The 27,118-nt window shown below is 43.3% G+C and overlaps 1 protein-coding gene across 3 annotated transcripts in view; it reads left to right on the top strand.

Moving 5' to 3' along the window:
* PMEPA1 (prostate transmembrane protein, androgen induced 1) overlaps positions 1–18,564 on the top strand; it is a 92,590-nt gene extending 74,026 nt beyond the window's left edge. For 2 of the 3 annotated variants that reach the window (XM_020981447.2, XM_020981449.2), the window contains exons 2-4: positions 3,785–3,939; positions 13,600–13,653; positions 13,754–18,564. In XM_020981447.2, coding sequence (XP_020837106.1) covers positions 3,785–3,939; positions 13,600–13,653; positions 13,754–14,302 — 758 coding nt within the window. In that variant the 3' untranslated portion in view covers positions 14,303–18,564. The remainder of the gene's footprint in view (positions 1–3,784; positions 3,940–13,599; positions 13,654–13,753) is intronic. The other variant, XM_020981448.2, reaches the window with a different exon arrangement.
* Positions 18,565–27,118: the final 8,554 nt, after the last annotated feature.

The following is a 27,118-nucleotide window of genomic DNA, read 5'->3' as shown; positions in this document are numbered from 1 at the left end:
GAGATAGCTGAAGTTGCTTTATCCTTGGTACATATTATCTGTTTTGAAGAGGTTTTCAAGGTCATAGGGATTAGAGAAAAGGTCTAGTCTTCCATATTGTTGCTCATATGACCCAGAAGTCTGCATGACCCACTTTTAAGTTTAATCTGCATTATTAACATTTTTGTCATCACTTTCTGAAGTCTAAATAATCAACAAAACAATAAATTAAGACTTGATTTGTAGCATTTGTCCATTTCTAAGATATAAATGTTCACACTGAAATTTTGAAAATTTAATAATAAGCCTTTATGAGCCAGTTGGAGCTGGCTCCAGCACACCCGTGTGTGGGCTGTATAATAATACAGATAGATGGCTTCAAAACTACCTAAGCAACTAATTCCAAAGAGTGCTGATTAAAGGATCAGTAATGACCTTGATGGGGGCAGGTAGGTGGCACAGCGTATAGAGTGCTGGGCCTGGAGTCAGGAGGACCTGAATTCAAATTTGACCTCAGACACTTATTAGCTGTGTGACCCTGGGCAAGTCAGTTAACCCTGTTTGCCTCAGTTTCCTCATCTGTAAAATGAACTATGGAAGGAAGTGGTAAATTATTCCAGCATCTTTGCCAAGAAAACTCCAAATGGCATCACGAAGAGTCTGACGTGACTGAAATGACTGAATAGCAATTGCCCTTGGTAGGAGATCTCCAATGGAGTGCCCCAGGGATCTCTGTATAGCTCTATTTCATTTAACATTTTTATCAATGACTTAGATGAAAGGCATGTGTATCAGATTTGCAGATCTGGATGGGATAGCCAAATTCATTGGATGGCAGAACAGCTATCTAAGCGACTACAGGCTAGAATTATGGTCACATTTAAAATTAAATTTAATAGGAATAAATGGCAAATTGGGGAAGGGGTGGCTAAACATCAGTTCATGTGACCTTGAGGTATCTGTAAAGTACAAGGTCAGAGTCAATATGAATTTTTAAAAATATGGCATGGCACCCAAACATACTAATGCAATCCAAACATGGGCTGCATTAACAGAGCCATAGTGTCCAGAATGAGGGAGTTAATAATCTCACTGTGGTGCTTTCTATAGACCATATATGTAGTATTATATCTTCATCACATTTTAGAAAGGACCTTGCCCAGCTAAAAAGCTGCCCTATAGAGAAAGGCAACTATAGTGGTGAAAGGACTTCAAATGTTGACATAGGAAGACTGGTTGAAGGAAATGGGGATGTTTAGCCTGCAGAAGACTTTTAATAAAAAGACGTCCATTTGAATGGCTGTCATCTGGAAGAGGGATTTGATTTGTTTTCTTTGGCCTCAAAGGACACAACTAGGAACAATGTGGGGAAGTTGCAGAGAGGCAGATTTTGGCTCAATGTAAGGAAAAACAAATTCCTAACAATTAGAACTGTCCAAATGTGAAGTGGGCTGCCTTGAGAAGTGGTATGATTTTCATCTGGGAGGTTGGGATAGGGGGGATGGCTCAAGTCGAGGCTAGATGACTGCTTCTTGGGTATTCTGTAGAGGTACAGGTACAGGTCAGGTGGAATGACCTTTGAGGTCCCTTCCAACGCTAAGATTCTGTGACTGTAATTCAAAGACAAATCTGAGGCTCCAGATAGAGGAAGGACTCAGCCCTTACTTCCCAACAAATATTTATTGATTACGCATGAAATGAGCAGAAAAAACACAGTGTAGTGTAATGGAAAGAATCAAGAGGTCTGGGAATAGGTAGGTGGTCTAGTGGCTAAGAGGGTTAGACCTAGAGTCAGGTAAGCCTCAGTTCAAATCCTACCTCAGATACTTACTAGCCATGGGGCCCTGGGTAACTAATTTAACTTCTCTCATCTGTAAAATGGGGATAATGAAGATAATAAAAGTACTACTTCTCAGAGTTATTGTGAGTCAAATGATCTAACATATATACAGCACTTTGCAAGTCTTAAAGTGTGCTATATAAGTGCTGGTTGATAGTGATGATAATGTCTTCCTGAGCCTCCTTTTCACTGGACTAAACAAATTTATTTCCTTCATCTGAGCCTCGTATGGCATTTAATGATATGTTTAGGGGTCGTCTCACCAACCTGATTGCCTTCCTCTGCATATACTCATACTTGTCAGTTTCCCTCCTAGCATGTGGCACTCTGTAATGGGTACCGTACTCCAGACTGGCTCGACTGGTGCATTATGATCCCTGCCTCTGGGGAGCTTCCATTCTGACTGGGGAGATGATATAAGAATTTGAGAAATGAGGGATCCCTGTGGGCAGGGATAAAGGCCTCATAGAAAGGGTACCACTTTGGGTGTGCTTTGAACGACAGTTTTATCTCAATAACCATTTGTTGAATTAAATTGATTAAGGGAGTTTGTACAGAGAAAAGTGGCCCCATCATATGCCTGTGAGTCAGTGGCCCCATTTTCTCTCTAGTTAGACGATATTCAGATCATCTCATTTCCTCTCCCCTTCCAGACCCCATCATTTCAGGCCAAGGGTATAAGGCTTATTCCCTCACAGCTTCTTTCCTTTTCTCTGACTCTTCTGATTAAGGCAGGTTTGCCTGGGTAACAGCCAGGAAATAGTCTTCTCTTCTCCCATTTGAATCACTGCCTGTTCCCTAGTAACTCTTCACCCCACCCACCCAGCTGGGTCCATTTAAAATGCTGCTGACTCATCCCTCTTTCTGTTTTCTTTTTTAAAGGGTCCTGGGTCTTAGAAAAATAACACCACAAAAATATAATTATGAATTTACATATACACAGGTACCTATGAGGCCAGCAGACTCCATCTTTTACCACACTAACTGCAGAAATTAAAAATTCCCCATCTACCCTGATGTTACTCAAGAGAAGATAAAATCCCTGAAGAGGAAATGACTTTAGAATGTCAGCTAGATTAGTCCCCGCTTCCGTCTCCAGACACCTGAACCATCCCAAACAGAATGATATACCGTTAACTCATATTGAGTTTGCAGTTCACTAGTGCCTCCTAGATCTTTTCCAGATAACTAGCCATGGCTTGTTACATCCTATATCACGGCCTACCTTGCTGACCCCAGTCCCATGTGTGCATCTCACCAATCTGACTTCGCTTATTTGTAACAGAAATAATGATACTTGAAATACCGTCCTCCTTAAATAAGATAAAGTGTAAAGCATTTTGTATCCAATGAAGCATTATGGAAACATGAGGATATTTGTGTCATATCATATCATTTCTGGATTCCAGAGCATAAGAACATAGACTGAGTTGGAAGGACTTTAGAGATCATTTAGCCTACTTTGTGGATGAGGAAACTGAGTCCTAGCAGGGTAAAGAGACTTGTCCAAAGTCCCACAAGGTAGCTGGCGGCAGAGATGGGTACTGAACCCAGGTCCTCTGACTCAAAAATCAGCCTTCTTTCAACTTCACTCTGTGTTATTATTGTTGTTTTCACCGGTATAATAGTATTAGTTGGCTGAATAGTTTTCTCATTCTTTCGTGAAACAAAGAACAAGTCAGAAAACATTTATTGCATACTTGTGTTGTCAGAGGTTATAAAGAAAGGCAAGACCTAGTCTGATAACTGTCTCCTTTCCAATCCCTTAAGAATTAAAGGGGTACCTTTTCAGTCATTTAGGTCAAATGTCTTCATTTCACAAATTGAAACACAGGGGAGTAGAGTGGCAATGCCCAGATTCAAGCGCAAGACCTCTCATTTCCCCTCTAATATGTTTTCCACTGTGTTGCAAGTCATCTTTTGTGTCTCCAAGGTCTCAGTACCTCTTTGTTTCTGTCTTGACAGCGGAATTGGAGTTCGTGCAGATAATCATCATTGTGGTGGTTATGATGGTGATGGTGGTGGTGATTACATGCCTGTTGAATCACTATAAGCTCTCTGCCCGCTCCTTCATCCACCGGCACAGCCAAGGGCGGAGAAGAGAAGAGAACCTCTCTTCGGTAAGCAATCCTCTTTGTCCATCTCTTCCCCAACCCTCAGCTGTTGGGAATTTGGGGGGCAAATCACTTTCTCTCTCTGGGCCTCATGTAAAATGTGACAATCTACCCATCCCACAAGGTGGACCCAATGAGATAGCAGGAAAGAAAACATTGAAAGGAATGAAGGGATGTCCAGATGTAAGGGATTCTTACAGAATATTTTTATGCCTTCTGTGCACTTTCTTGAAATGTCTCCCAGACTAATGTGGACTCAAACAGGGCAGGATGGATCAGTTTACATCTAGTGCTAGAAATCTACCCTCTACCAGGTAGGATGGGATGCCCTTAGCTTCTTCAGAAAGCACTCCCTCCAGGGCAGGATGGGATGCCCTTAGCTTCTTTGAAAAGCAAACACAATTATCCTATGCCCTTTATCCTTTGCCTCACCTACCTGTTGGCACTTGGTGGGGAGCAGGGAGTCTGGAAAGAAAAGAGGGTGTGACCCAACTAATTCCTAGACCTTTTCCCTCCTAAGTCTCTGTGATCTATAATTTAATAATTTAAGACAGGAAGTGCCGCCGTATAATGTGCCTAATTGAAATTATAGAGGAGAATTGAGAAGGGATGTAGGTCCTCGGGGCAGGAGCCATGTCCTTGTCTGAGCGGAACACCTTGGTGAAGCACACACTGCTGGGTGTTCAGCAGCTAATCATATAGGAGCCCAGCTGGAATTACCAAAATTGACACCAGGCCAATTAGTCAGTCAGTCAAGGACTTGCCGAGTGACATAGCAGAAGGAACATGGGTCTTGGAATTAGGAGAGAATCTCAGCTCTGACATTTACTCCCTGTGTGACCTTAGGCAAAGTGCTTAATCTCTCTCAACCTCAGTTTCTTTATCTGTAAAATGAAGATAATGATGCTTATATTACTCTCTTCTCAAGGTTATATGAAGAAAGCATTTTGTAAACCTTAAGGCATCATATAATTATGAGTTATGATTATTCAACAAGTTGAGCACTTGCTGTTTGCAAAGCACTGACTGGGGACAAGGGGAGGTACAAAAGTAGATGGGACACAGCCCTTGATTTATGTTGCTTAGAGTACATTAAGGCAATACTTTAGCCCCCTGCCCCCTCCCAAACACACACACACACACACACACACACACACACACAGAGCAGTCAAGAGTTGTTGTGGAGGAAAGAGCGGGCTTCATATTACCTTTCTGTAAAGGACCCTTAGGTTGAGTGACCTCATAAGTTTCTGAATTGAATCCTTCAAGGAAGGCCCCTTCCAAGAGAGATCTACACAACCTGGGGCCCCAGGCAGGAGAAGACTTGGTGGCAATGGGTATAAGGTTCATTTGGCAAAGGGTACTGAGCAAACAGGCTTTCTCCTGGCAGGTTGGGGCACCTCCAGCCGCCCAGACCCTGGAGGCTACTACGTCAGCACCGAGGGGCCAGGCATAGGCTGGCAGGTAGGAAGGTGCCCTCATTGAAAATGGGAGTAGTTAAGCATCTAGTCAGAAAAGCAAAAGACACTTTGAAATCTCTGGCGCTGTCATTGTCCTGGAATTCACAATCAGCTTTTGTGCTACTAAAGAAAAAGCCACATTTTGCTTTGAAGTCCCTGAGCTTTGGGTAGTTATTTCTTTGCCTTTACTTCCTACAAAGTGGTGATTCTTCCAGGAGAAGGTGTGACTGGCATACTTTGTTATGTAACCTGCGTCTCCCTGACCAAAATGAAGCTCATTTTCTTTAATGTTATGCCTTATCTCATTCTGGGGGCGGGAGGAGGGGGGGAAGGGAAGACCCACTCTTCACTAGAGAAACCAGTAGTCATTTTCACAGTCCATTTTCATAGTATCTTTCCCATTTAATGGATGGAAAAAATGAGACACACAGAGAGCAAAGGATCTGGCCACGGTTTACCACATGTGGAAAGAAGACTTGCAGAAACTCAGTCTGGCTCCTGTCTGCCACCAGGAGAGAAATCCAAAGTGTCTCCTCCCCATAACTTGGCAGAGTTCAAAAGTGGAAAGATAAGGGAGCAAGCTGGAAGTAGGTTGGTGGAGTGAGAAGAGAACTAGGAGGCAATGATAGAGATACAAAACATGGAAGAGAAAAGCACTGATAAAACATTTTAAAACATACGCACAGAAGGAAACAGAAAGTTCAGAAAGAGACACAACCAGGGCAATTTCGTTAACTACCTTGTTAAGTTTAATATGCACTTTAAAAAATGAACCGTTTAAGTAGTTCACTACTTCACTTGCAGGCCTCCTACTTGTTATACTCTGTGAATTTAAATGTTATGTTGATGATTTTTCAGTTCATAATAAAAAAGAAAATATGTTTAAAAAAAGAATCAAGAAACAATAGATCAGGAGTCAGAGGACCTGGGTCTAATTCTGACTGGGTTATTTTCTAGCTAAGTATGACCTTGAGTAAATGGCTTCTTCTTTCTTGATCTCAGTTTCCTCATCTGCAAAATGCATGGGTTGTGCTATGATTTCTGAGGTCCCCCTTCCAGCTCCCTTTATGATCCCATGACTAGGCCATGAGGGACATCCTTCTCCTGTGGTTTCTACTTTCCCTCCTCCATTATCATTATTATTATAATAAGTCAGCTTAGGAGTCCCTTGACCAACGTTCCTGCGAAAGCTAAGCCAGCCACTGGCCCCTGGGGAAGGCCACCGTGTAAACACAAAGCCTCATTAAATCAGATGTCTCTGGCAGGAGGGCAGAGAAAGGGGGAGGATGGAAGGTGTATCTTCCCAAGAGTGGGTAGCCATCAGAGAGTACACCAGATGAGCAAACTAAGGCCCTCACACACCCCAGTGACCTCCCGGAGTGGTAAGGAAGCACATTCCATGAACAGAGCTGCCTTGTCTGGCCATGGAGGAGCTACCCTGTTATTTTCCTGTCTCCGAATGAATTCCAGTGACCAAATCCCTATCTCTAGTTCTGCCATCCCTCTCAGACCGCAGTCCTATACCTCCTCCTGCCTAGTGGACATCTTTGCTTGAATGTCCTTTTTATTCTCAAACTGCAGGATCCACCAGACTGAATTCGACACCTTCTTTGTAGTTCATGGCCACCTAGGAGGCCTTCAGATCCAGCCCCCTCGTTTGGTAGATGAGAAAACTGAAGCCCACTGAGGTTAAAAGGTCTTGCCCTGGGGCATCCAGGTGGTGAGTGCTCAGTGGCAGTTGAACCAAGATTCGCTGGGTCTGGAGCCAGTTGTATCATATTGCCTCTCCCTTACCTTGCCAGCTTCAAGCCAGCCTCATAACCCTGGAATTCTCTTTGAGCCTCCATATCCAGGCAGTCACCAGGTCCTCCTGTCAGTTCCTCTTCAAGTTGTCTCTCATGTCTGCTTCCTTGTTACCTCCTGAGCTAGCCCTGATCCTCATCACCCCACCTCATTCCTTAGAGTACTGCACTGCTATTACCCCAACCCAGACCCCAAACCCTGAAGGTATTTTTCCTCTTCATCTCATCAAGTTACCAGGTCCTGTCCATTCCCCTCCAAAGTACTTGTCAAGTCCTCCTCTTCCTCTTCCTCTTCATTTCCTACTCTAACTACCCTCATCTTCTGCAAGAGCTTTCTGCCTCTTCTCCATGCTTCCTTCTCTAAGCAGTCTTGTACACACTGCCAGAATCATCTTCTACTGTCTTCCCTCTGTTATTTCCAATTGTTCCAATATATGGTTTATTTATATGTATTTCTTTGCTTGTTGGCTCCCCAATTAGATTGTGTACTCCCTGAGGGCAGGGACTGTCCTTGTCCTTTTTGTATCCCCAGAGCTCAGCACTGTGCCTGGCATATACTAGACGCTTCATAGAAATGCATTGACTGATTCAAACGGCTCACCTCTTAGCCTATTTATAATCTCGGCTATGTAATTGAACTGCTAATTATACATTGTTTTATATGGTTCATTATTGTTTCCTGTGTGCATATCTTATTTTGTCAATTAGACTGTGAACTCCTTGAAGGCTATTTATACTTATTGTGTTATCCCCCACAACCTTGACCACAGGGTTGGGTATGTAGAATCATAGATTTAGAGGTAGAAGGGACCTGAGAAGCCATTGGGTCCAATTCCTTCATTTTACAGATAAGAAAACTGAGGCATGGTGAAGTTAAGTCATAATCACAATGCTAGTAAATATTTGAGGTGAGATTTAAACCCTGTTCTTCTTGACTTAGAGCCCAGACCTCTAACCACTACCCCTACACTGCCTTAACATGACAAATCCTAAATAAAGACGTGTTGCTTGATTTTAAGCCAGAGACTGGGTCAAGTGAGGAGACAGAAATACAACCTACAAAGGATCACAGGATTTTAAAGTTAAATTGGATCTTAGAGACCATTTAGTCTAATGCCGCATTTTACAGAGGGGAAGATTAAGGTCCAGAGAGGTTTAAATGATTTTGCTCAAGGTCACACAGCTAGTGAGTGATAGAACTAGCGTTCAGACCCACCCTTTTTGACTCCACTTCCAGCAGGAAACAGTCAGTGAATAGCACAAAGAAACAGTAGATTAAATGGAAAATAAACACTGTAGGTGGGTGACTGGTATAGGCTTAGGAACAGGGGGAAGACTTCATGAAGGAGATGAGACCTGAGTTTAGTTTTTGAAGAAGACTCAGAGTAGCTGAGGAGGAGAGAGGGGCATCTATTTTCATGGGCTGGAGCAAAGGTCCAGGTTGGGAATTCACAAGGCTCATGTGGGACAGGGCGAGGGCCAGTCAGATTGGCACAGCTTGGGGATATTCTACCAGGGAAGTCCCCTGTTAGTTTCAGTGCTATTGCTGGGGCTCTGAGCTTTGCTTTCATGAAACAATTTAGCCAAATCATTCCTATTTTTAATTTCCTCTCCTTATGCAACCTTTAATTATTTTTCCAAATGTTTATGCATCTTGAATGATGATAGCCACTTCATCAGTGGTTCCCTCGGAATACTCTGTGTTTTTGATGAGACCTATGTGATAGGGCAAAAGCTGCCTTCTGCCTCCAAGCATAACTTGCTCCCGCCTGTCAGTGGATATTGGGAATCTGGGGCCTAGAGGTTAAGATCTAGCCTCTGACATAGGAGGCTTTTAGTCAGAAGCCAGAACCAGGGAGCACAGTATTAAGCCAAGGCAGCTGTCACCATCATTGCCTGTCTCTGAAATCATTTAGCCTTCTAAACTCACATTGTCCCAATGAACGAAGCAAGGCTAATTATTCTTCCCACTTTCCAGATAGGAAGTCTGAGATTGTGAAGAGTGGAGTCTTCTCCCCACATCACTCCCCAGGCAGACAGGAAAGTCAGGGCAGAACAGGATAATATCCACCGTGGAAGAACCAGTTAAATTCAATTTAACAAACATTTATATTAAGTACTTTGTTTACTCTATGCCAGGGATGGTGCTAGGCACTGGAGATGGACATAAAGACAAAAATGAAATTGTCCCTGTCCTCAAGGAGCTGACATTCTTCTGGACTGGAACTTAGATCATCCCAACTTCCCTCCTCCTCTCTTAAAAATGTGAGAAAAGTTCTTGACCACTTGGGGCCCCTTATTGAATGCCATGCTACATGAGATGGAAAGTTGCAGAGACCATCTAGTTCAAACCCCCCCCACACACACTTTAGAGATGTGCAAACTGAGGTCTAGTGACTTTCCTGAGGTCACACACAGAATTCAAACCCAGACCATCTGGCTTTTTTTTTTCTATGACATAGTGTAGTGCTTTTTTTTCCCTATTACATACCAACCATCATCACTTTTTGATCATCACAACCCTGCAGAAACAGAGAAGGTATCATCAGTTCCACCTTAGAGATAAGGAAGCTGAGGACTGGCAAAGTTAAGTGACATATGTGTCACTTAGGTTAACAAATCCCTGGAAGGTATTGCCTGACTCTCAGCTGAATACTTTACAATATACCATGATCAGGATTTTGACCACCGTTAAGAAGAATCCCTAAGGCTGCTAGGTGGGACAGTGGCTACAGCACTGAGCTTGAAATCAGGAAGATTCACCTTTGTGAGTTCAAATCCAGCTTCAGACACTTCCTAGCTGTGTGACCTTGGGCAAGTCACTTAACCCTGTTTGCCTCAGTTTGTCATCTGTAAAAGGAAATGGAGAGGGAAATGGCAAACCTCTCTAGTATTTTTGCCAAGAAAATCCCAAATAGGGTCACGAAGGGTCAGATATGACTGAAAAATGACTCAACCACAACGAGAAGAATCCCTCCCCCAACTTAGCTGGGGATTATGAAATCTATAGCTGGAAAGGGCCTTAGAGATCAGCAAGGCCAACTCTCCAATTATTCAGGAAAGACCGAAGCCCAGAAAGTTAAGTGTCTGGTCTAAAGTCATGCGGATACAAAGTAGCAGAGGCAGAATTTGAACCCAGAGCTTCTGATTCCAAATTCCTGTGCTCTTACCACTACCTATGCATTCCCAGTGGTGACCATTGGAAGATGAGGAATGAATGAACTCTTCTCCATATTCTAGAGGGTCCTCAGAAAGCTGAATTCCCAGCAATCTCTCAGGATCGTCTACATGGATATCATACAGGATGCTGTGGAAAGGAAGAACACCCCCTTTACCCCCCTCCTTTAGCTGGGAGCAAGCTGAGGTCAGGAACTACTGATTTCCTGCTTTCCTTCCACCTCAATGTCTGTGAGCCCTGTTGCCAGGGGCTGTAGCATACAGCACGTAGGCCCAGCCAAAAGGCTACTCTTTTCTGGCCCGTGTCATAGATAAGCTCTGTGCATCCCTTGGAAAAGGAGCAGTGAGGGGCCCAGCTTTCTGCAGCAGAGCCTGCATTGTTCATGAGACTTGAAAGTCCCCTCTAGTGGGTCAGCAGGGAATGACAGCTGTTGACTCTGTCCGGACTGTCTGAACAGTTTCCTAGGTGTCTGAGTCCTCTGCTTTCTGGTCTTCTGGCCTTCACAAGACCCCCTGGGGCCCATGGGGGACTAAAGTCAGTTTTTCTGTATTCTGATCCTCTCCTTCAAGCAGCTGTTAACCCTTGATTCTGGGCAAGTCATTCATCTTCTGGTTTTTGTTGTTATTTTGTTTTCGTCGAATGTTATCCAGAATAGACGTTGGGAGTACAGTGAAACATGTAGTATATGTAGATTTTAAAAAGAGCAAGCCACATTGTCCTCACTCTCGAATATGTCAGATTTAGCATGCATGATGGAGATTAATGAAATATCACGAGAGTAATAAGGTTCCTAAAAGCTTCTATAATTCGGAAGAGGGTCTTATCATTTGAAAAGCAAAACTGTTCACATTTAGTGAACTTGCACGTTCAGTGGAGGTACCATATTTCAATTTTAAACAAATAACGTGATTTCATTTGGAAATTTTTTTCCCTTGGGTACATTTGCATCTCTGTTTTTCAATTATTTTTACCAAGGTAAAATTGTGTATGATTCTTTGAAATAGCATTGTTTATTTCGGATTTAGTGATTTATAAAGAGGAGCTGGTAACATATGTTCTACTTTCCTTATAGAGCTTATGTGGACCAAAAGAAATAGTGCATGGAAAGCAGTTTGTAGCTTATTAAGCACTGTGCAAATGTGAATTGTAAGGTGTTGTTTAGTCATTTCAGCCGTGACCCCTTTTGGGGTTTTCTTGGCAAAGATACTGGAGTGGTTCGCAATTTCCTTCTCCAGCTCATTTTACAGATGGGGAAACTGAGGCAAACAGAGTTAAGTGATTTGCCCAGGGTCACACAGCTAGTAAGTGATTGGAACACAGGAAGATGAGTCTTCTTGACTACAGGCCCAACCCTCTAAAGGGATTATTTCCCTGGCACCCAGAGAATTTTCCTATTCCTCTAAAAGTCCATAGAGATGGAGAGGCCCTTACAGACCATCTAGTCCCAACTCTTCACTTCACAATTGTGGAAACTGAGGCTCAGAGCATTTAAGTGACTGCCCAAAGGTCAGCCAGGGAGTAAGTAGCAGAGTTAGGATGCGAACCTAGGTCTTCTGATCTAAAAGCAATAATTTTTCAAATGCACCATACTGCTCTTCCCCTGAGAACTCCATGGGGACACAACTGCCTTTCTTTGCTGGCATCTACATCCGTATCAGGAAGCAGCCAGGCGGCACAGTGGATAGAGCTCTGGACCTGGAGTCAGGAAGACCTAAGTTCAAATCTGGCTTCCAGACACTTACTAGCTGGGTGACTCTGGACAAGTCACTTAACCCTGTTTGTCTCAGTTTCCTCATCTGTAAAATGAGTTGGAGAAGGAAATGGCAAACCACTCCAGTATCTTTGTCAAGAAAACCCTATGGACAGTATCATCCACAGAGTCATGGAGACTCAGACGTGACTCAACAACAACAACCACAACAACCACAACAACCACAACAATGACAACATGCCTGTATTGCTTTCCAGGCTGAGAATGCTTGCAACCAGGTAGAGTAATTCAATTATATGCATAGTGAATTCTTTATTTTCAGGCCTGACTCTTGGGGAGGGGGAAAGGAAGGCGCACAGGGAGAAATACAGGTGATATAACAGCAAACAACATTAACAAAATCTATGTAAAATTATATGTATTATAGGGGACAGGGTGAGGGAAGGAGAAGGCAGCAGTGACACAATTCATACCTCCTTCCTCCTTCCCAACAACAAATGATCCAAAATCCATTTCTGTTTGACTTAGGATGCCTTGTATTATTGGGTTTGGGGGAAGGAAGCATAATGGAGTTTGGCCAACATTAAAATGAATTTGTGTTCTGTGTAGAAAGACTGGCTGATGACTGAGGATGGGCATTTGGGGCAGAAGAAAGTTTAAAATTTGCTTTAGTTAAGCTAGAGTAGAAAAAAAATCATACGGTTGGTAGAGAATTGGCTAAGGCTTTGCTGCTTATTAGTTGATAGAAGGGGGCTGGTCCCCCCCAGGGAACTGGTGGAAATGTGAGGTCTCAGCAGGAAAGAACACCACCTTCTTAGGCCAGAGAGGCCTGGCTGGGTGGGCCTGCCTCTGGCAGCAATGGAGCCCTAATGAAATCCGGTTTGGAATGTCTCAACCTTGCTTGGCTGTGATGAGTGAGAGTGGTTTGTGTGGTTTGGACACTCCACAGGGTGTGCTGGGGCTATCTCCTCTGTAAACCAGGCAGCTGCTCTCCTCGCTCTACCTGCCCCCCCAAAGCCTCACCATACCATGTTTAGTGGTTAATAGGGAGGGCATTCTGGGGACCACTTGCCTAGTTCTTGGACTTTGGGGGATGGTATAAGGATCTACTCCATAAGATATCCTGGAGATCCCCATCTATTTCAGCCCTGGTTACTTTATGAATCATTCAGTAAACAGATTGTAAGAATTGAGAAGAGCTTTAAAACAGATTATAGACCATCAGAGCTGGAAGGAACCTTGGTCAGAATCCCCTCTCTAAGTCCTCAGAACTTATGAATGAACTTTTAGGGTTGTCAGGGACCTTAGAGCTTATTCATGTCAACCCTCTCCTTTTCTAGATGAGGAAACTGAGACCCAGAGAATGAAAGTGATTTCTTGAAGGGTGTACAGCTAGCTGAGGGGACCCAGAAATATTTCTGATTCTTTGCTATTCCAGACTCATGAGGAATAGCAGAAATAAACCACCAACCCCCCATTAGTGATTTATCCCTCTTTTTGTTTCCCTCTGTTTAGGAAGGAAGTCTGTGGCCTTCAGAAAGCACAGTGTCAGGCAATGGCCTCACAGAGGTAAGAACAACCCCCTGTCCTATACCCCTTTCCTTTCCTTAGTCCTCAACTAGTCCAACCTTCTTCTGTCAGCCCTACTAACTGCCTTGTTTCCCTTCAGCAGCAGATCTACGCACCACCACGCTCAGCAGACCGCCTGACAGTGCCATCCTTCCTCCAGAGAGACCGATTCAACCGCTTTCAGCCCACCTACCCTTATTTGCAGCATGAGATAGACCTCCCACCCACCATCTCCCTCTCTGATGGAGAAGAGCCACCCCCCTACCAAGGCCCATGCACACTTCAGCTTCGGGACCCAGAGCAGCAGATGGAACTCAACCGTGAGTCTGTCCGAGCCCCACCTAACAGAACCATCTTTGATAGTGACTTAATAGACAATTCCATGTATGGGGGGCCCTGCCCTCCAAGCAGTAACTCTGGTATCAGCGCCACATGTTACGGGAGCAACGGGAGGATGGAAGGACCACCACCGACGTACAATGAAGTGATCGGGCACTATCCTGGGTCAACATTTTACCAACACCAGCAAAACAATGGGACGCCCTCCATCCTGGAGAACAATAGACTTCACCAGTCACAAATCAGTAGCCTCGAGAGCACAATTGCATGGAACAAAGATAAAGAGAAGCAAAAAGGACACCCCTTTTAAAATCCAAGAGAAGGAAACGCAGAAACACGCATACACACACAGAAAAAAAGTAAATTAAACACTCTGCACTTCTTAAAAGAAAAAGCAAGAGATGGACCGGGGATGGGGGTGGGGTGGGGATGAGGATGGGAGGAGATGGGGGAAGTGAGAGCAAAATCAACCCGTCTCCACCTCTCTGTGTATAAATATTTACTTGTTATGTCTGGTCTGAATGCTCAAGCCAAGAAAGCTTGCAAAAACGTTTCTTTGTTAGCTGTGTCTTGAAGTCAAAAGAAAAAAAAATTGACAGTAGTCTTTGTTTTTGTTTCTAGTTGAGCTGTGTGCGTGAATGCTTTTTTTTTGTTTATGATGATTTCACTTAACTTTAAAGACATATTTGCACAAAAACATTTGTTTAAAGATCTGCAATATATATATATAAATATATATAAAATATGAGAAACTGTATGTGCGGCGGCAGGAGTATTTTTGTATTAGAAGAGGCCTATTAAAAAAAGTTTTGTTTTCTGACTAGAAGAAAAAATGGCAATTTTTTTGAGTGCCAACTCAAAAAAAGTGTGTATTAATTACATTGTAAAAAAACCTACAAAGCAGGGGTTTAGAGTTATTTATATAAATGTTGAAATTTTGCACTATTTTTTAATATAAATATGTCAGTGCTTGTGTTTATGGCAGCCTCTGTCACATCTACCACAGACTGTAGGGGATAAATGTTCAATGGAATCTAATTAGCCGAAGGGGTAGGCTATCCAAACTTTGAAAAACAACACCCCTCTATAAGAGCACAGTCGAAGAGACTGCATTCTAGGCAAAACAGTCATTTCCAAGGTCCCCAAGCTTGGGCCTAGGATGTCCCAACCTAGTAAGGCGTACTTTAGTGATAGACAATTACTGTTCTTTACATTCCGTACTGAGCACGGAAATTCTCCTCTGGGCCAGTTATGATCATTGGAGTAAACAAAATTCAAATGCTTCTGAATTACCAAGGAAACCCAGAAAGTTATGAAGTCCAAATTACCTGTTGTGAGCTATATCTTTTTCCATGATAACAATAAACTTCTGTTACTGAAGGAATCTAGTCCCCCCCCCTTTTTTTTTCTTCTTAAATCAGATTGATGAAGGTCCCCATTGAGAATGTTTCAAAAAGTCCACGGGAGTCAATTGCAATATAGCTAGTCTGCCTTTAAGAGTTTCAGTGTTTCTTTGAAGACTCAAATGACAGTCTTCATCACTGTGCAAAATGTCTTCAGAGTGATTCAGTGAATTCCAAAACTTTCATGAAGGGTTAGTGCAGTCAAAATGTTTAGGAGCTAATTGCATCCCTGTGAATAGATTCTAGCTTAAGCAACAAACAAACAAAAAAAGACCACATATGGGAAAAATAAAAGAACCTAGGTTGGCTCCTGTGATGTGTTTAAGGCTTAAAAAATAAATTTTAAAAAAAGTCATGCTTGATGCTTAAGAAGCAAAACTCTTTACCTCTTCTGAGGTGTTTTCACTAGGCAGCATCATCCCTCACTCCCCTGACCCTCCACCCCAACAATCGTTTTGATGTGTTTATTTATCTGTGTTACATACGCATTTTTGTCTTACTATGCTATTGTTTACATTTTTATATTGTGTTGATTACTTCAGATAGATGTGATACCCTTGCGGTGTACTTGTATGTCAGAGAGAGAGCGAGTGGGAGCCAGAGGGAAAGAGAATGTTCGAGGAAGAGAGACCAGGAAATGGGAAGGGAGGAGTCCACCTCCTTGTTGTCTGATGGGCAGTTATAACCAAGCTTGCCACACTTTCTTGACCGCTAAGGACTGGACTTCCCTGAACTGGGAGGTAGTGTTAGCTGGGTGAACCCCAAGGCTGAAGAGTTCTATTCCCATGGAGGTGTGTTTCATTTTCTGCTAACTAGTAGAATAACATAAATGAAAGATATAAAAGGCAATAACTATTGTTTTTAAGCAACTTTTTTCTATTACTTGAAAAACTTGAGAACAGTTTTGAAGTTCTGACCATTTGAACAATATTTATATATACACATATATATATATTTTAAGAAGATGACGAATAGACAAACTTGAAGTTTCACCACTTGGCTCGTTTGCCTGGCAATACTGTACCTTCACAATATTTGAATCTGCTCCTTTATGATGTCTTCAAATCCCCAGGACTTTAGTCCTATCACCTAAATTTTGCTTCCCTCCCTGCCTCCCTCTCTCTCTCTTTCTGTCTCTCAAAAAAAAAAATTCGCGTAGAGAAACCAATCCAATTTGTTCTGAAAGGTACACGGACGCATTTGTAGAAGTTTTTAAAATGTATCTTTCTTTTTATGTGACATGTCTATCTAGTGCCTTATTAAAGAAACAGTAACCCTCTCTTGCAAAGGGGGTCAAGGAAGTAAAACTCCTGTTACAAGCACCAAAGGGAACCGGCGTTTGTTCTCCTCGATGACAAGGGCTACTGCTTCTTTAAAACCATCCCCTTCACCCACTAGCCCCTGTGCAATGTGCCTGGCCCTGTAAGATGTGCCCTTCTGTCACCCATGTTCTCGGGCTGTTGGGCAGGCACTGTGCTGCTGAAGAGCCACAGTGGATATTGCCTACATGACACCAACCAAAAAGACTGGCATAGATTCACTGCCCCCTTGAGCTGGCATGCTTGAGTAATGGGGTTTCATTCTGCAGTCAGAGTGGTTTCTTTGCCATGAGATAAAAAGAAAGAAAAACGATTGCCTTTGCAGGTTGGTGGCAGAAGTAGGTGTCACATTCTGAGTTGAAGCATCCACTTGGGCTTGGCCTGGTTGGAGGGGGCCACTCCTATGAGCAGAGAGTGGGGAAAAATGTGAACAGGAAAGCAAGCTGATCTATAGGAGGACACTGACCAAAAACCAGCACCTGTCTTTAGAATTGCCCCAGGAAGCTGGCTTAAAAGGCCATTCTCCATCTGCCCACCCAGTGCCCTTCCGACAAAGCTCTGGTCAGGAAGCAGGGCTTGTGAAATGACAGAGGAAAAGGTTCTATCTTATTTTTCCAGTTGAACTGAAGACAGATGCCATCCAAATGCTGCTGGTACTTACTCTTGGCCTCAGTAAACAGCAGGGCAGTCATGCATGGGGCACTTGAAATCAACATGCTAATAGCCAATATCACAATATCCCCAGGACAGTGCTTTACCCACAAATCACAGTGTGTCATAGCTCGTGTTTCCTTTAGCATGTCTCCATAGAGCACTCCCCTTTCCCACCCCATCCCCCACCCCAACAGAGACGACAGGGAACATTCCTGTCTTGGATCTTGGTCCCCCTTTCTTTGGAGGCAGATATTCCCAGACAGTTCTCAGCAGGCTCTCCCTCTCATTCAACAGCCGGCTGGAGAAACATACACTAGTTTTAAGTAAGGTGAAAATGGGGAGGGGTCTTGTCTCTTAGACCAAATAGGGATGATGGCGTCACCCAAGCCTTGTGGTGTTGAAGGTGAATGTGACTCTTTGATGAAGGAGGACAGTCTGGGTCATTCCCTTGGGTGTAGAGACTGGTGAAATCCAGCTGCTCCTTGAGGAGTTCAAGGGCAGGTAGACACTTTCCTAACCTAGTGAACTGCTTCCTTCCAAGTCCATCATTGTATTTAAGTGGAAGGAAGGGTAATGAGTGGGTTTCCTCAGCAAACCCCTTTTGTATGTTGGATGGACATATTGAAATTGCACTAATCACCATATTTTTTTTAAATGCCCACCATTTCCATAAAGGGTTGAAATTGACAGAATCCAGATGTGTAGCATAAACAGTGTGCTAGGCAAAAACCGAATTCATTTCTACTCCCTGTGAATTGTATATTTCGGAGATTTTTATACGTGCAGCTCAGATACAAAAATTTTAAAAAACCAAACCAAACCATGTTTTCCAGAAACCGCGCTTCAGACTTTGCTGTACTATAGAGCTCAGAAGGACGACATTACAGTCCTCATTTGCCTGCCTTATAATCACATTTCACTGTATTAATATTTTCTGAAACTTCCGATTATGTTGCTTCAGCTATAGGCAGACCTGTATCCTGAGTTCTGTTCAAGATAAACTTCTGTAAACTATTGGCAGCACATTCAATGCAGTACCTAATCTATATTTTGCTGTTTTAGTATAAATATGTACTCTGATGCCAATTTACAAAAATCTGTTGTAAACGCTTATTGTATAACAGTAATCAATAGCAGCAGTGATGACATTCAAAAACACTGCACTACTTATACAATAAATTTTACAATTCTTTGGAGTGATGCTTTTCTTTGGCTCGGCTACTCAGACTCATTGGTGTAAAATTAATTCAGGTGGGGGACGAGAGATTAAGTTCACGAGAGGCTCTGGGATGCCTTGTTCACTCAGTGTGACCTGGGCCAGGTGCCCAACCTCTCTATTCTTCTTGTTGATAGCACTTAATTAGGGCCCAGCAGAGACCAGAAGACCAGGTGAAAAACATTTTGAGCAACTGAGCTGGCTAGAGAATGTGGAGGTGAACGGAGTTGAGATTTTGAAGGGTGAGGAAGGGTAAATTGCTGGTTGCAGGCAGATAATTAGATTGGTCATAAAACTTGCCTGTAGGTTAGGGATTCTTAACTCTTGGTGTGTCATGGACCACTGTGGCAGTCTGATGAAGCCTTTAGACCTCTTATCAGAATAAGGTCTTTAAATGCATAAAATAAGGTGCAGACAATTACCAAAGAAACCAATTATATTGAAGTATAGTAATATTTAAAGCTCCAAGTTTATGAATCCCTGAAACTTATGCAAAAACACCTTGGGGGTCTTGGGCCCCTAGGTTAAGAACAGGTTATCCTATTCTAGGAAAACCAAGTTGTTTAAGGAGTGAGTATTCAAGCCCAGGAAGGGACTAGCTCAGGAAAAAAGAGGTAGCCACACTGGACAATCTTTCTTTGCACCCCAAGCAGCCACAGGAGGAAGTATTGTATCTGTATTTCACATTCCTGGCCTGGGCATCCCATGTGCCACAGCAACTCTTGGAACTGTCACCAGGGGCAGGTGTTTAGTTTTCCAGTACAGGCAAATATGTGATAATAAAGGCATGAGAGGCTGCCCTGACCATATTTTTCATATGCTAACTTTTTTTTCCCTGAAACTCCACCCTGATATTCAAAGAGCATGTCTGAGAGACTCAGATATAATAATCAGTGCTTTATGTCGCTTATTCATCTGTGCAAATGAAACAAATGATAGCTACCTTTGTGAACTGAGTTCTTAGTAAGGCCTGTGAGTCGAGATCCGAAGGGGCCAGAATCAGAACCCCACATTGTTCATTTCAAACAGCTTTCCTGAATTTGCAGAAGGAATCCTTTTTCTCAGCTGTGACTTATTATTTCCATTTCCTGCCCTTCTCAGATGGGATAATATGACAAGCCAAAGTATACAACCAGAGGGGAGGTGGTTTCAGAAGAAAATGGACCATATTCTACCCCAGGCATTTTTACTTGAAAGGTTTCCATGTTGCCTGGTGCTATTGGGAGGGGTAGTATTTTCTTTTATTTTAGAAGGAAGAATTCCCTTGATTTCTGCCTCAGGGCCTAATAATGGGTCCCTCTCCATGGCCCGATAGAGTCAGGGGCTGCTGGCTCAAAATCCACCACCATTGGTAAAGATGCACCACTTAGCTGCCTCTGCTAGGCACATAGGTCTCAGACCAAAAGAATCTCACAGGCATGGTTGGGGCTTCTGACTCTGGCCCAATTTCTGGTATTTTAAAACTCCTCACTTTGCAATTTGACTTAATTTTGGCCTTTCTCGAGTTTCAAAAAGGACCTAATTGCATGGGGTGACTCAGATTCCGAACAGTTTTCCTAGGCAGAGAGGCCTATTTGTTCTAAGATTCCTTGGCATTTAAGGCCTTTCAAAATTTGGCCCCAGCTGATCTAGTAAACTATTTCTCACTGCTTCCATGGAAACATGTTCCTTTTGAGGCAAGTTATCCTTTTAAGACCACCCCCTCAAATGCCATTCTTTTTGATGTCTTTCTTTCTCTTTTCTTCCTATATTCCTTCTCTCTTTCTTTTCTCCCTTTCCACTATTCCCGGGGGCAGGAATGCTCTCCCCTAGAGTCTTGCTCTCTGCCTAGTTCCTTCAGCTGCCTAGCCTGCTGGTGACAATCCTTTTCATAAGCCCTTCAGAGAAATTGCTTAACCCTGACTCCTAACCTGGGGGACTTGAAAAATTGACACAGTTAAGTGGCTCTTTTAATAATTTGTTTTTCCTTAAGCTCTTGTAGCTGCCATAAGTGAGGTTGGTTGAGTTGACTGGGGAATTCTTTGACAATTGTCCAAAAGCCTCTCATTTTTGAAGATGGGAAAATGGGGCAGTGGAGGAGAGAGATGAGGTCAGCTATCACACCGTACTACCTGTCATCAGTCATCTTTTCTCTCCAGATGGACTAAGTTCAGCTGAGACACTCAGGAGTCAACTCCCCATCAATGGAGGTCTTCCGCTTGAGGCTAAATAACCACTTGCTGGAGATATTGCAGAGAGAGGTCTTTTCTACTCAGGAACAGCATAACCTCTGTGATCCCCGAGGTCTGTTCAAGGCCTAAGGCTCTGTAATTCTGTGCTCCAGAAAGAACGGTTTCTTCAATGCTCCATCTCCCTGCTCTGGTGTTTTGTGTCTGGTCTCTGAACCAGAAGAGGCCACAACCGACACAGACACCCATAAATGCCCCATACACACTGTAACCAAGGCAAAAGAGAATCAGTCCCCAGGAGTTCCAACATTTCGGGTGCCATCACTCATTGAGCCTCTCAGCTCACCTGCCTCTCAGCCTACATTCTCCCCTCACACTCTCAGGAGCCTCCAGCTTTAACAGGCCACTCCAGCAAATCCCCTTGTTGAAATTGTCCCTTTCACATTGAGCAATTCATCCCCATGGAGCTCCTTCTCTGCCATGCCAGCTTCAGGAGAATCCTCAACACGATGTCCATTTGTAGGTGGGATGACCAAAGAGAGGTCTGCCCCAAAGTGGAATGACAGATACTGAGTTCCACCTCAGACCTCAAACAGAGGCCAGACAACTACTTGCTGCACATACATTTTATTTTTTTTTGTGAGGTAATCAGGGTTAAGGGACTTGCTCAGGATCACACAGCTAGTAAGTATCAGGTATCTGAGGCAAGATTTGAACTCAGGTCCTCCTGACTCCAAGGCTCTATTCACTGTGCCACATAGATGCCCCTGCTGTGTATACCTTAAAGGGAATTATTTTTACAAAGTATAGTTTGGACCAGAGAGCACGTTAAGCAGCAGCAAATTGCTAATTACCGCAGGTTTGAAAACATAGCTTTATCATGACTTCCTCATACCCCCATATGCTGGCTCCCCGTCTCAGGCGTTAACAGAAGACACTTCCCAGATAAGGCTTCCTTGAGTCCCAAGCACTGCATTTGCCAACAAAGGAGGTGTTTGTTTTATAAGCACCTTGGAAGGAGCCTGAGCTCCCTCCCAACTCGAAAATTCTGAGATTCTAAAACCAAACCAACCCTGTTGTCTTTTTCCAGCTCTTGATACTTGTCAGGGAAAATGAACAGGCTACAATGAATCCAAAGGAGGTCCTTGGCCCAGAATTTTCCTGCACCCACCGTTTATCACATTCTACTTAGTAGCATATTTATTTCTGTACACCTCTACCCCTCCCCTAATAGACTAGGAGGTCTTGGAGGTTAGGGACCTGATACCTCCCTTACAGCAGGGAGTCCTTTTGCATAGAAGGCTCTAAACAAATGTTTATTAGGGATAAGGCCTAACCCTGAGATTTTATTGATATAGAGAATTCCAGGAAGATGAAACTCCCTCTACCAATGCGGTTGACACCTTCTCTGCAACTGAGTGGTTGCCCAAGGCTAGGTGGCACAGTGGATGGATGGGCCAGAGTCAGGAAGACTCATCTTTGTGAGTTCAAATCTGGCCTCAGCCACTTCCTAGCTGTGTGACCCTAGTCAGGTCACGTAACCCAGTTTGCCTCAGTTTCCTCATCTGTAAAATGAGTTGAAAAAGGAACTGCGAACTACTTCAGCATTTTTGCCCAAATGGGGTCATGAAAAATTGGACAGGACCGAAAAATGACTGAAATTCCTGACTCTAAAGCCAGCTCTCTATACATCAAAACACACTTCCAAAATGTCTGTTGAATGAATTAAAAAGGCTAATGATTCTTGGTTGGTTATTTCATTCCAGATATTATGACTGTAAGTAAAGTAACCTGTCACCAGATATACAAATGTCCTTTGGTTGTGACCTTATGCTACAAATAGTATTGCCTTACAAAAAGTAGTGATCAACTGAATCAGAAATTATAGCTACTTCTCCAGTTAATTATTTATTCTTTTATTCATTCTTTCTATAAAGGGAGACATCACTGTGAGGCAAAGAGCTGTCCTGGAAGACCTTGGTTCACATTTTGCCTCTGACACATCTTGGATCCATTCAACTCAATAAACATTTATTAAGTGTCTACAACGTGGCAGGCCCTGCACTAAGTGCTGGGGACACAAAAGGAGGCAAGAGACAGTCCCTGCCCTCAAGGAGCTTACAGTCCAATGGGGGAGGGGAAGAAGGGGAACAATATGCAAACAAATATAAGCTATAGAGAGGATAAATAGGAAATAGTTAAAAGAGGGAAATCACTGTGGTAAGTGTTGGAGATACAAATAGAGGCAAAAGACAGTCCTTGTCCTCAAGGAGCTTACAGTCTAATAGATGAAACAACACTCCAAAAATATATATATATATATGTGTGTGTGTGTGTGTGTATATGCATGTGTGGGTGGGTGTATGTGTGTGTGTGTATGTGTGTGTGTGTGTACATATACATATGCGTATATAAATACAGGATAAGTGGTAAACAAAAGAGGGAAAGTACTAGAATTAAGAGGAGTTCGGGAAGGCTTTCTGTAAAAGGGAGTATTTTGTTGTCATTGTTCAGTTGTTTCAATTGTATCTCATTCTTTGTGACCCCATTGGGGGTTTTCTTGGCAAAGATACTAGAGTGGTTTGCCATTTTCTTCTGCAGCTCATTGTACATATGAGGAAACTGAGGCAAACTGGGTTAAGTAACCTGCCCAGGGCCACACACCTAGTAAGTGGCTGAGGTCTGATTTGAACTCAAGAAGATGAGTCTTCCTGACTCCAGGCCTGGTGTTCTATTCACTAGGCCACCTTGCTGCCCTGGGAAGATTTTAGCTGGAACTTAAAGGGAGCCAGAGAGGTCAGTAATTGGAGAGGAGAGAGAATATTCCAGGCATTGAGGACAGCCAGAGAAAATGCCCAAGGCCAAGAGGCAGAGTGCCTTTGTCCAGGAATAGTCAGGATATCAGTCTCACTGGACTGAAGAGTACATGTTGGGCTGTAAGGTATGAGAAGACTGGAAAGGTAGAAGGGGACTAGGTTATGAAGGGTTTTGAATGCCGAACAGAGCATTTTATATTTGATCCTGGAGGCAATAGGGAGCCACTGGACATTATATGAGTAAGTGGGTGACATGACCCTGGGCAAGTTGCTTAACCTGTTAGGGGTCTGGAGACCTCTCTAAGACTAGAAGGTGCAGAGGAGGGGCCAACCTTCATTGGTAGAGGGGCTCTCCTCACCTGGGAGTTCTCTATACCAGTGCCATCATAGGTCCAGTCCTTATTACCTCTCTCTATCTACAACAGTAAGAATAAACACTAACAATCAGGAACAGCTGATTACTCTACGTTTGCAAACAGAACTATATAATAATTTCCTCACACCCCCACAAGTTGGCTCCCCATCCCAATTTTTAAGGGAAGATACACCTCCTGGAGATGATTTCCTCGTGCCCAGGCAGGCACTAGGACTTGCCAACAAATGGGCTGTCTGTTCTATAAGCATCTTGGAAGGAAATCCACCTTGCCAGGGAAGTGATACATTGCTTGAAATTACCAGGAAGAAGACAAATTACTCTCAATCTCTAAATTGGGGAACTAGGTCATCCCAGCAGGCTCTACTAACCTAAGAGAAATGAGACTGAAAGAGCCAGAGCTCTGCTGAGGAGCAGGGCCAAACCTGCAGGCCATCATGTATCCATCAGGAGGACACACCACACCAGGCATAGCTTCTCTCACTGCCTTCCCCCTCCCCCCAACCTATTATATTAGGTCATAGGCTCTACAACCAATGGCTCTGGAGCCACAGAGATCATTCAGTCCAACTCCTCATTTTACAAGTGAGGAAACTGAGGCCCCAGGAGGTTGTGATTTGCCCATGGTCACACAGATAGCGTCAGAGGCTAAATTTGAATCCAGATCCTCTGATTCCAGAGACAGTATTCTTACTGTACCACTGGATTTCTGCTACAGCCCCTGGGATGGCCCTGAGGAGTAGGGGAGGAGAAAGGGAAAGAACTGGTGTCAAGAACCAGAAATATTCATCACTCATATTTTTACAGCACTTTAGAGTCTTTAAAGCACCTTCCTCATCACAACCTGGAAATATCTTGTTAGCAGGATTGTTACGTAGTACAATGGGTAGAGGACTGAGCCTGGAAACCAAGCTCAGAAAAACCTGAGTTCAAATACTGTTTCATGCACTTACTAATGGTGTGACCCTGTGTAAATCACTTAACCAGCCTCAGTTTCCTCATCTGTAAAATGGGTCTGATAACAATAGCCTCTTCTTCCAAAAGTTATTGTGAGGATAAAATCAGTTAACTTATGTAAAGTGGTTTGCAAAATTTGAAAGCCAGCTAGTCTTCTTCTTGTCATTTTACAGATGAAGAAACTGAGGCTTACAGAGGTTAAAGTAGTTTGCCCATCTTCTCAAAGCTAGTAAAAAGAGCCAGATCTCCTAACTTCAAGTCTGAAGTTATTGCCACTTTATTTACCATACTGCCAGAAATCCACGATGATACTGTCTCAGCATGGGGTTGTTTTTGTTTGTTTCTTTGCTTTTAAGGTTCCGAATACCAAAGCCTAATACAAGGAAATGCAGAGCTCATAAGACAGTAAAGCAAACCAGCTTTATTGAAGAGCCATACCTACAATAAAGGCAGTCAGGAAGGATGGAAACAGATTAGGTTTGCTGGGACTCCTGGCAGAATTGGGCATCCCACACCAGGTAAGTCTGGTGGGTTTTTATAGGGTTTTTATGTGGGTCTTGAGCAGGACCAGGTATTAGGAAAAGGGAGCTCTGCCCTGGGAACTGCTATTGATCCATAGGAGAGCAGAGTGGTTGGGACATGAAAAACTCCTGGAGAATTGGCTGCTGGTTACTCAAACTCCCCTGCAGAAAGGGGGCTTTTGGACTTTAGTACTGGTATTAATTTGACAAAGTAACTCAGGGGTTTGGAGCTTCCTCCCCCACCCTCATCTCCAACTGACTACTACATTTTTGTGGAGTGGGGATGCTACTAAGGTCTTTACAGGTACCAAACAGATCTCACAGCTCAGGATACCTGGGCAGTAGCAGTGTCTCATGGCCTCCTCAGAGGCCACCATTACAGTTGAGATGATGAGAAACAAAATCAGCCCAGGATTTGCTCTCACCCACCTAGACAAATCAACTAGGGCTAATCTTGCCCTTCTCTTTACTTCAAGCTGGCCTTTGAGGACTTCCCCTCTAGCCAACCCTACCCTGCTCCTCCACATAGTCTGCCTTCGGTATTCATTGTGACCTGGTCTTGGGATCATAGGATGAAGAGACTTCAATCACCTTATTTTCCATTTTACTGATGAGGAAATCAAGACCCAAAGTTAAATCACTTGCCCCAAATCAGATGCATAGTATGTGACAGAACCAACTTTAAAGCCCTAGATCAAGGGTCTTTCCCACTACACCAGGCTTCCCACCTATTTTGAACAGAGAAGTGGGGTTTGATTCCCAGCTCTGTTACTTAGTAGCAGTGTAGCCATTTGCAAATCACTTAACCTTAACAGCACTCCTGGTATTTGTACTTAACAGTACTTAATAATTCTCAAGGCTTTAAAGTTTGGAACAACTGATCAGCCTTAGCACAAGGCTTAAACCTTCTAGGCCTCAGTTTTCTCAAACTCCCAGCCCAGTGCCTCTTTGGCTTATACCACTACAGCCTCTAGACATTGATGTTTTGGCTTTAGTTTTAAAAGATTCCAGTCAGCAATGAACAGTAGATGACCTACCTTGGTAGGTGCCGCAGTGGGTAGGGCAGGGAGTTAGGAAGACCTGAGTTCAAATGCTGCCTCAGACTCTCACTAGCTATGTGACTCTGGGTGAGTTACTTATCCTTTCTAGGATTCATTTTCCTTGGCTGAAAAGCAGAGGGTTGGACTTCAAGGCTTCTAAGGCCCCTTTGAGATGGAAACCTAAGATCTCACGACTTTGGTTTAGTCTGAGCTCTGTCATTTACTAGCTGTGTGACCTTGGGCAATTATTATTATTAATTAATTCTGTTTCAGAGACTCATTTGGGGGATAATAATGCCTTTACTCCCTCACCATTTTGTTGTAAGGCTCAGAGAAGAGATTGTGCGCAAAGGACTTTGAAAAACTTAAAGCACTTTAATATGGGAGCTACTTTTGTTATTACTTGCTGCTCCCCAACCAAAAACCACAGCCCTAGAGCCAAGCCTCTTTCCTGGGTTTCCTAGGCGCCAAGTGCAAAGCTGGCAAAATTTATTTATTTAGCAAAACTGGAAGAAATAACTTCCTCTCATGCTGAGCTCTGTCTACCAAGTTTCCACCTGCAGTGAATATTCACAACCTACAGTTAGGAAGCTAGAAATAGGATTTGTAATTGAGCTGTTCTCCTTCTTCTTTGTAGAGGAAGTACCCTACTGGGCAGG

Source organism: Phascolarctos cinereus, unplaced genomic scaffold (assembly GCF_003287225.1).
Source record: "Phascolarctos cinereus isolate Bilbo 61053 unplaced genomic scaffold, phaCin_HiC Scaffold_2;HRSCAF=192, whole genome shotgun sequence".
NCBI classification, from domain to species: Eukaryota; Metazoa; Chordata; class Mammalia; order Diprotodontia; family Phascolarctidae; genus Phascolarctos; species Phascolarctos cinereus.
The sequence above is the reverse complement of the archived record's forward strand: the minus strand, read 5'-3'. Positions and strand labels throughout refer to the sequence as shown.